At 42.8% G+C, this 10527-nt stretch overlaps 1 protein-coding gene across 1 annotated transcript in view; it reads left to right on the top strand.

Moving 5' to 3' along the window:
* Positions 1 to 711: 711 nt before the first annotated feature.
* The window catches only part of LOC126995860 (uncharacterized protein C1orf50 homolog), an 11350-nt gene continuing 1534 nt past the window's right edge, over positions 712 to 10527 (top strand). The window contains exons 1-3 of the mRNA XM_050855746.1: positions 712 to 875; positions 3164 to 3276; positions 4419 to 4637. Of these exons, the coding sequence (XP_050711703.1) occupies positions 836 to 875; positions 3164 to 3276; positions 4419 to 4637 (372 nt within the window). The 5' untranslated portion in view covers positions 712 to 835. The remainder of the gene's footprint in view (positions 876 to 3163; positions 3277 to 4418; positions 4638 to 10527) is intronic.

Here is a 10527-nt window from a genome sequence, read left to right as displayed (position 1 = left end):
AACTCTCTACCCTGTGATGTCGTTGATAGTACAACAGTTACGGCCTTCAAGAATAGATTAGACAAGTTTTTTTAATCCAACCAGCAACTAAGATATTACTCATTGTCGTAATCACGTTAAGTTCTTTCGAATGCTGGTGTCCTTGTCCGCTTTTATCGCCCGGTTGGTGGTAGCAGTAATGGTAGTTCTTTCCTCTTTCCTACATAATTTCCATGCAGTTTTTCCATGCTGCATGGTTCTTTTTCCTTTCCTGCCAGCTTTGACTGGAGGGAGGGAGGAGCCTTCGCCTTTGCTGTCCTTCATCTTCCACCTTTGATTAGATAGTTAGTGTAGCTTGTCACAAACAGCCTCGAAAGGACCAGCAGGTCTGCTGTTGTTTGTTCTTTCTTTGTGTTCCTTTGTGTTATGGGGTATCGCTGGAATGACTTTGTCAAACCAGCGACTACTCCGTGAAACTGAATCGAGGCCCAGCTTATACGTGGGAGGACGGGGCAGCTGAGTGGGAGCTTGTTCGGGAAGATGGTCAGGAGTGGAGGCAGCGTGAGTGACGCAACGAGTCCCCGTATCTGTCTATATATCTACCCATCTATCTATGAAGTAAACACAACACACTGACTCCCTGCTTCTGTCTATCCATCCGTCAACCTGTACAGGAAACAGAATCACACATATCCTACTTTATCATTTCCCAGCGTACGACAGTCTGCGCGGCGCTAGGCACCGTGGCCGCGTCAGCTGTTACATCACAACAACAACAAAAGGAGGGCGAGACAGCTGATCCGCCTCACTCCCTCGCTGACCGCCCGCCGCACCACGCACCGCCACACTCCCCAATATGTCCCTCATCACGCAGCAGGGCGCCTCCGGGCCCACAGGTAGGTGCCAAGAAGGTTAACACACGCCATAATAGATCAGGGGGCTTTATACAGTGCCTTAAAAGCATACATATAATTAGCCTTAAGGGGGTCATATTCTTAAACAAGCGCACACTATTTGACAAGGCTTTCATGGGAGGGTTTTCTTTTCTTTTTTACATCAAAGGACACGGCTCAAGGGCAACAAAAAGAGTACAAAAAAAATGCCCGCTACTCCCCGCTCCCATATTAGATAACAGTAAAGAGTAGCCAAAAGAGAGGTTAATTTCGGGTGGAGTTTTAGGCACTTCCAGGGGCAGTTTAAAGACTCTGATGGTACTTTGATCCTTCTGCACCGTGAACCTAAAACGACACTTATTAGAACCCCAATTATCTGCTTTTCATTAGAACCCCAATTATCTGCTTTTCGCTCTCTGGAAATAAAAACAAAAATTAAAGCCTTTGGAATGTGTGGTGTGGAAGCGTCTCCCAATACCGACCTTGAAAGTTACATGAGATAAAACATTACATAAAAAGGAGCCCGTGTAGATAACGATGACCATAGAAGTACCTTGATAAGTGCAGTGACTGATTATTTTCTTGATTATTTCGGTAATACTTCATAAGAAGTCTGCCTCCCCCTTCGCCACTCTAGCCCCCCCCTACCCCCCAAGACAAGCCTGGGGAACTGTGGGGAACCGGTGTTTGGGGGGGGGAAAGCCAAAATCACCGAAAAATGGGCTTCCAAAATTTCCCTAGAAAAATCCCTAAATGAAGGAAAAGTCCCTAGTCTCAAAAGTAAGGAAAGTCCCAACTTTATAACCTAACAGCCCCCCCTCACCCCCCTGCTAACCAAGGGGGGCTGTGCCCCCCTTGGACCCCCCCACATGTATGATGCGCCAGAAAATCGTCTTTTTTTTTTTTTTCGGTGGGGAGCATAATTAAACTACTCCAACCTAACTTTACAACCTGCTAACGAGGGGGGCTTCGCCCCCCTCAATCCCCCTCCTAACCAAGGGGGGCTGTGCCCCCCCTGGACCCCCCACTTCCAAAATTTCCCTAGAAAAATCCCTAAATTAAGGAAAATTCCCTACATGGGGGGTCCAGGGGGGGCACAGCACTCCTTGGTCAGGAGGGGGGCGAGGGGGGCTGTTAGGTTATAAAGTTAGTACTTTCCTTACTTTTGAGACTAGGGAATTTTCCTTCATTTAGGGATTTCTCTAGGAAAATTTTGGAAGCCTATTTTTTAGTGATTTTGGCTTCCCCCCCAAACCCCAGTTCCCCACAGTTCCCCAGGCTTGTCTTGGGGGTAGAGTGGCGAAGGAGGAGGCAGACTTCTTATAAAGTATTACCATTATGTCCTTGATTAATTCCATGACTGACTATTTCCTTGACTATTTCCTTGGGTACACTGATTAATTATTTCTTTGATGAGTGCATTGACTGATTATTTTCTTGATTATTTCCTTGATTAATTCCATGACTGCTTATTTCCTTGATTATTTCCTTGGGTACACTGATTAATTATTTCCTTGATGAGTGCACTGACTAATTATTTTCTTGATTATTTCCTTGACTGATTCCATGACTGCTGATTTCTTTGATTATTTCCTTGACTGATTCCATGACTGCTTATTTCTTTGATTATTTCCTTGACTGATTCCATGACTGCTTATTTCTTTGATTATTTCCTTGGGTACACTGACTAATTATTTACTTGATTATTACCTTGATGAGTGCACTGACTGACTATTTCGGGGCTTGGGTTTCGTGGGGTTGGGGTTGCATAACACAGACGACTGAACACTATCTAGTATCTATCTATCTTTTGGCTACTCTTTACTTTTCTGTTTTATAGGAGCAACAATTATTTTTGAGGCCAGATTTGAGGTTTTTTTTTTGTCAGTAAAGGAGGCAGCTCAAGGGCAAAATCAAATGAGAAAAAAAGTCCACTAATCACTCGTTTTGTTTGTTTTATGTTTGTTTCTGTACAGTCTGTTTTTTTCTGGTTAGTTTAGATGCATTTTGAGTGAATCTATAAACTGTTTCTGGGGCAAATTACTAATTTGTTTCTTTTTTCAGGGGGGGTTGTTTTGTTTGCTTGTTTCCATACACAGTCTATATTTTTCTGGTTGGTTCGGATGCATTTTCAATCTGTTAACTGTTTCTGAGGCAAATTACAAGGGTTTTTTCCCCATACATAGTCCATTTTTTTCTGGTTAGTTTGGATGCATCATGAATTAATCTGTTAACTGATTCTGAGGCAAATCACTTTTTTTTTCCCATATATATCTAAGAACCTTTTCCAGTTAAACTTGTGGAGACGGACAGCGCCCCGGGCGGCCACCAGCTGGTGAACCCTTACCGGACCAACAAGGTGGACAAGATGGACCTCGTGGCCATGGCGCAGGAAATACAGAAGGTAAGGAAGGGCCGTGTGGCAGCCTTGTTATAGAGAGTATCGAATGTTAAAATGCCTGGTGGAGACAAGGTAGGAAATGGTTCATCTGCCACTCAAATACTGTAGCCATTATGAATTACTTCCTACATCACAATACCTATATCCTTCCCATCACTACTTACTACTTCCCTGCTCCTTTTTTACTTCACACCACTGTTGCCAGATTATCGTACTCGGAGCATAGTATTTACCAGTTTCTGACGCCTAACTATTGCTAAGAAACATCAGGAATTAACTATTTTAACGATAATTATAAGTGAATTTCCTTATTAGGGTCCACGAGACAGTTTTTGGGTCGGAAGTCGGTAAATATAAGAGGCTGAGTAAGACAATCTGGCAACGTTGATTCACACCTTCTCTTTCGTTCCCTCCCTGTCCCTTTCTTCCTCCATCTTTCTCTTCTCCTTCACTCATCCTCTCATTCCTTCCCCCTATCACAATAACAATGCCCTTCCCATCGCTGCATAAGACTACCTCCCATATCAATACCTACTCTTCTATAACTATGTAAGATTACTGCTTATATCACAATAACTAGTTCCCCCATCACCACAAAATTACTTCCTTCATCACAATAACTATACTCTTTCCATCACTACATCAGATTTCTTCCTATATCACAATACAGTACCCCTTTTTCCTATCACTAGTATATAAGAGTGATTCCATTATCACCATAATTATACCCTTCCCATCACTATATAAGATAATGTGTTATATATTCAGGTTCTACTTGTCTTTACTTATTTATCTCAGTATGCACCTATCTATCTATCTATCTATCCATCCATAAAGCAAACAGAAGCAATACACAGACTTCCTTTCCTCACTTAACCTCATCCATCCATCCATCCATCTATCTATAAAGCGAACAGAAGCCACACCTTCACTTCCTTCCCTTCCTTTCTTCACCTCCTCCATCTATCCATCTTCCCTTTCCTCACCTTCTCCATCTACCCATCAATCTATAAAGCAAACAAGCAAACACTACAAAACATTAACTTTCCTTACCTCACCTCATCTATTAATCTATCTTTCCATCTCTCTATCCTGCCATCTATTTAATGCAACACATCAACTGTCCGTCCCTTACCTCCCCTCAGGCTGACTCCTTCGTGCACGCCAACGTCAGCAACAAGCTCCAGGTGATCGCTGAGCAGGTACGGTTCCTCCAGGAACAGGCCAGGAAGGTGCTGACAGAGGCCAAGACCAACGCCGACCTCCACCACGTCGCCTGCAACCTGGTCAAGAAGCCCGGCAACCTCTACCACCTGTACCGCCGACAATCAGGCCAGCGCTACCTCTCCCTGCTCAGCCCTCAGGTACGGCAGACCCCTGGCTCACCCATCGCCTCTATCTGGAAGTAGGGCAGACAGTGCATTGTAGACCAGAGATGAGATGGATGCAGTTGGAGGTATAAAACAGATTGCTTGTTTTAGCCCATAGATAAGAAGGATGCAGTTTGAAGTAGGAAAGAGAGCACATTGCAGACCATAGAGATGAGATGGATTCAGTTGAAAGTGGGAGAGACAGTACATTGTTGATCATACATGAATGATGCAGTTGGAGGTAGGGAAACACAGCCTGTTGTAGACCATAGAGAAGAGATGGATGCAGTTGGAGTATGAAAGACAGTGCATTGTTGGCCATAGAGATTGATGCAATTTTTCATAATGACCTGATTGGCTTCCATTATATCCTAACAAAATTCTAACGCTAGTCATCGAACATACATAGTGACCTGCCTGATGCAGAAAAACCTCCACAACACATGTACTTAGGGGGGTACCTATTTAGCCAAGTGGTAGAGGATTGGTTTCCCATCTGGCTGGTCGTGGCTTCAATCCTCATTGTCGGAAATGTTTATTTCAGCCTTTCTGGGTCCGGGTCAGTTTCTCGTGTGTTTCGTGACACACAGATGTCGTGTGGATGATAGATCAGGCATTACATTCATGGTGCTACATGGGCCTTTGAACCCATCATCATGGATTCCTCAAATTATTGAACTATCTAGAGCATACCTCCATTTTACAGTGTACTTCTATTCTCTAATTTCATCTAAAGAATTAAGTCCCTACCATTATCATCATCATCATCTCATCGACGCCTGCTCCTAGGAGCTCCCACCAGGGGATGGCCACGGCAGAAGAGTTTTCATCTTTCTCTATTCATACACTCCCTCCTTGCCTGCTCAAAGTTTCTCAAGGATCTTTCACCCCTCTCCCTAACGTACTCCTGCACCCTATCCCTCCATTTCACTGGAGGTCGTCCTCTAACATTCCCTCCCTCTATCTCACTCACATACACCCTCCTGGTCATCTTACTCTCCTCCATTCGCTCCATGTGACCAAACCACTTTAAAGTCTGTCGCTTCACTTCTACCACTCCACACTTCTTCCCTTCACCCCTGTGACACATTCCAAAACACTCATACACACTTTCATTACTCATTCCATCCATTCTACTCACACCACAAGCACTCCTCAAATAACTCATTTCCACTGCCTGCACTCTAGACCTCTGACTTTCATTCCAGGCCCATGTTTCGCCTGCATATGTGAGGGTTGGTACTATTATTGTATTTCTCAAATCCCTCTTTACCTCCATGCTCACACTTCTGCCATTCATGATTCGTCCCAAAGACCCTACCACCCTTCTTCCTTGCAATGCCCTTTCTCTTATATCTCCCTCCATACCACCATGCTTACACATAACTGATCCAAGGTACTTAAACTCATTAACCTCCTCCATTTCTTCACCATTCAAAATTATTTTGCATTCTTTTTCACATTCAATTCCCACTCTATATGGGCATACAAAATCTACAATCTCACTTCTACTCCACTCACAAACCATCACTTTACTTTTGTTGACATTTACTTTCAGCTTTCTCCTTTTACATACACTATCAAAAACATTGACCAAATTTTGTAAGTCACTTTCATTTTCTGCAATGAGCACTGTGTCATCAGCAAATAAGATTGAATTCAGCACCCACTTCCTTCCCTCAGTGTACATTCTTACTCCAACTTCCCAAACTTTGCCCTTCATTTCTCTCATAACACCATCCATATAAATATTGAACAACCATGGTGACATGACACACCCCTGCCTTAAGGAGAAAGTCTGCCGTGGATTAAAATTGCATCTATGTTCATGAATAATTTATATGTTGTATATATTAGTACCTTTGTTATCATATGAAAATTCCAAGCTGATCAGATGAAATGAAAAATTAAGAAAATAGTTTTTTGTAGTTTTATGAAAATTTTGAATTAATTTTTCTCAGCCATTTTTCTACTGACTTTCTTGTGACATGCACATCTGATAATTCATGTTATTCTAACAATTTGTCAAGATGCTTCTTTGAAAACTGTTTGTCTTTTTATTTTTATTTTTTTTTCCCCATATCGAAACTACCATTTTTCAAAAAATCATCTTGAAATTTTTTACTATGATATATGATCTTGTATGTTGTAAAGTTTCATGAAAATCGTGCAGAAAGTAAAACCAAAAAAAATTTTTGTTCATTTTGTACTACTTTTGAGAAAAACGCGATTAAAGTTTTGCTAAAGTACTTCAGCCCAGTGAAGGTACTATATTGTCAGTGATACTTTGAAATGAATTTTATGGGATCAGTAATCACATATCAGTGAGTGCATAAAAAGATCAGGCACCTTGCCCCCCTTATAAAGGTATTAATCACTCAAAGGTGAGGGTGTCAGGGCGCGCCACGCCCCTCACTGTTGCAAGGTTCGATCAATACTCTCCAGGTGCATAGCTATCAGCTGGAATTCCTTTGTCTGTCTTCCTCTACTTCTTTATTGTAATTCTTCTCTTTTCTCTCATTTCTAATCTTTTTTTTCTATGTATTTATTTGTTCAAAACATTTTTGTGAGCAGGTTGCACTTTTCATTTTTTCATGTGCCATCCTATAGCACCGGTAGGCTTTCTTGAGGGGCCTAAATGGTATTTGCCCCCAGCCTGTCATGGCGCAGGCAAGTGTTTTATAGTGGCGCCATCTTTTCTTGGCTCATGCTCCCCCAGAGCTCATTCTTGATTCACTTGGATGGTTTCCTCTAGAGTCCGGGTTGATGGGTGGTCTTCAGGACAGCATGTGGGTAGTTTCAAGCCACTCAGCAGTGACTGAAAAATCCTAGGTTGTAGCAGCGGATTCGAACCCGCGTCGTCCATCACGCGGTGAAAGCGGGGCCCACACGCTAACCACTCAGCCACCGCCTACCCAAATTGTGTTCCAAAACTGTTACATGGGTTACAAACTTCACCCTGAAGATTGCTGCATGTTTGATTTTTCAACATTTATTCCATACTTTGGCATGCCATCTAAGGCGCCACATTCGGCGTGCCACGCCCACGCAGTAGCCATTTAAATCTCCTCGCTATTGGCATTTAAATTTATGTCTGACTGGAAAAAAAATCTACAATTCGAAAGCCAAAGGATAGGTCGTTGCCATAGACCATATAACTCAATTTCGTATTTTTTGAACATTATTTTTATATTTTCACGGCGGACTCTTCCCTTAAGCCCACTTTTATCTCAAAATGTTCACTTGTTTCTCCTTTTAATTTTGACACATGCAGATGCATCCTCAAAGAAAGACTTTATTGCATTAAGCAGTTTTCCTCCCACACCATATATCTTTAAAATGTCCCATAATGCAGTCAAATCAACTGTCATAAGCTTTTTGTAAATCCATGAAGGCAGCGTATAGTTTCTTTCCTTTTGCTAATATTTTTTCTACTTCCATCCTGAAGGCAACTATCTGATCCACACATCCCCTTCCCTTCCTGAAGCCTCCTTGTTCTTCACTGATTTTCTCTTCTGTAAATCTTTGCACCCTCTCTATTATGACTTTTCCATATACCTTTCCGGGTATACTCAGGAGACTTATAGCTCCCACACTCCCCTTTCCTGCCCTTCCCCTTGTAAACTGGGACAATAACGGCTTTGTCCAGTCTGCTGACCCCCCCCCCCCTCCCATGCAACTTAACAAATTTTGACCATCCATTTAATAACTACAACTCCTCCACACTTCAACATTTCTGCTTCCTTTCCATTTTTTTAATCTTTTTATTGCTTGATTTACTTCTTATGTTATACTTCCTTCTTTATATACCCCTCCTCTACCTCTACTCAAAACTGCTGCTGTTACAGCTGCTGGACGTCCATCCTCAAAATTCATTAAGTTTTAGAAATATTCTCTCCATCTCTCTTTCACAGCTTCCCCGTCTTTCAACATCTTTCCATTCTCATCCATAACTTATTTTACTTTGGGAGATATTTTCTGTATTTCTTTCGTTTTTTACTTCTTTCCAATATGATTTCCTGTTCCCTTTATATTTTTCACTTAGTCTTTTTCCAAAGTCTTCATCATCTCTCTCCTTACTTTTTTTTATTGCTCGTTTTAATTTCATTTTGCATTCTCTATATTTCGTTTTCCTTTCCCTACCATTAGGGAATGCTATTTCAGTGTTGGTGGGTTGCTTCTCTATTTTCAGTCTCTTTTTGGTCCTCATGTGCCAGAAGTGATGTGAAATGCTCAGGTTTTGAAGACTAACATTAGTTGCATGGCTACATTGTACCTCACACTAACTCAGAACAGAATAAGGGCATTGGTCCTTCTTAGATCTCTACTTCAAGGGGATGATGTCCTTGGAGCAGCTACACTTTTCCTCCATACTCTGCCCTCTCATGCTTCAGGCCTTTTACTCATTTCTATTGTTTCACCAACTTTGACCATTTAGTAAGATGTCACATTTACACTTCCACATTAAACTGACCATCTCCTCCATGATACATCCAGTCCTCCAGGTGACTGAACCACCTTTGATTGATGGGTTCTCGTAATTGTGGGATTGAGGTTGGGCACTGTCAACTTTCTGCTCCCCAGTAGTTGTCGCTGTGTGGCTGAGCTTGGTACAGGTGGATGAGAAGAAGGAAGTTGTAAATGTGATGTCTCTGCTTTTGGATTTTGTTATTTTTTGCAGGCCAGTTCCTCTTAACAAATGCATTAATTAAAAGTAATATAAGGCCTCAGAAATGCCTTAAAACCCAGCCTCTGGTCCTTGTAGTGCCTGTGGAAGGCTGGTTGGAGGCAAAATTCTCTCAAGATGCCTTAACACATCACCCTCCATCGGTGATTAGGTGACAGGTGTTGCCTTGACCTACAATCTGACCTACTTCAGGCTTCAGCTGGGGCTCTATGGGCGTGCCTCTCACAGGTTCAGGAATGTCCTGCTAGGAGTGTAGTGCTGACCTGCCTGACTCTGCTAGTGAGGTACCTCTTTGGCGGACTGGTTAAGGAGTGGCTTTCCCACCTCACTGGTCATGGGTCCAGTCCCGGGCGCAAGCAAAACCCTTTCCTGGTCTGGATTAATTTCTCCTGTGTTTCATGACATGCAGAGGTCATGGAGAAATGTAGTGAAGGGAATTCGGGTAATATAGTGGCGTATCACAGCGTATGGGCGAAGCAACTTCTGAAGCTTTCTACTCATGCTTTATGTGCTGCCATAGCACTGGTACACCAGTAAGCTCTCTTGAGGGGCCTGGTGGAGAGTCGCAACCCATTATAGTGAAACCATCTTGCCTAGACCATTTTGGCATTGGCTCCCGGTGGTCAGCCCTGCCCCGCCCCACCACTCGACATCATCTCATCGATGCCTGCTCCTAGGAGCTCCCACCAGTTGATGACCACAGCAGAAGAGTTTCCATCTCTCTCTGTTCATACACTCCCTCCTTGCCTGCTCAAAGTTTCTCAAAGATCTTTCCCCCCTCTCCCTAACGTATTACGGTACCCTATCTCTCCATTTCACTGGAGGTCGTCCTCTAGCATTCCCTCCCTCTATCTCACTCACATACACCCTTCTGACCATCTTACTCTCCACCATTCACTCCATGTGACCAAACCACTTTAAAGTCTGTCAAAGTCTGTCGCTTCACTTCTTCCACCACTCCACACTTCCCTTCACCCCTGTGACACATTCCAAAACACTCATACACACTTTCATTACTCATTCCATCCATTGTACTCACACTACAAGCACTCCTCAAATAACTCATTTCCACTGCCTGCACTCTAGACCTGTGACTTTCATTCCAGGCCCATGTTTCACTTGCATATGTGAGGGTTGGTACTATTATTGTATTTCTCAAATCCCTCTGTACCTCCATGCTCACACCTCTACCATTCA

Source organism: Eriocheir sinensis, chromosome 9 (genome assembly GCF_024679095.1).
Source record: "Eriocheir sinensis breed Jianghai 21 chromosome 9, ASM2467909v1, whole genome shotgun sequence".
Taxonomy (NCBI): Eukaryota; Metazoa; Arthropoda; class Malacostraca; order Decapoda; family Varunidae; genus Eriocheir; species Eriocheir sinensis.
The sequence above is the reverse complement of the archived record's forward strand: the minus strand, read 5'-3'. Positions and strand labels throughout refer to the sequence as shown.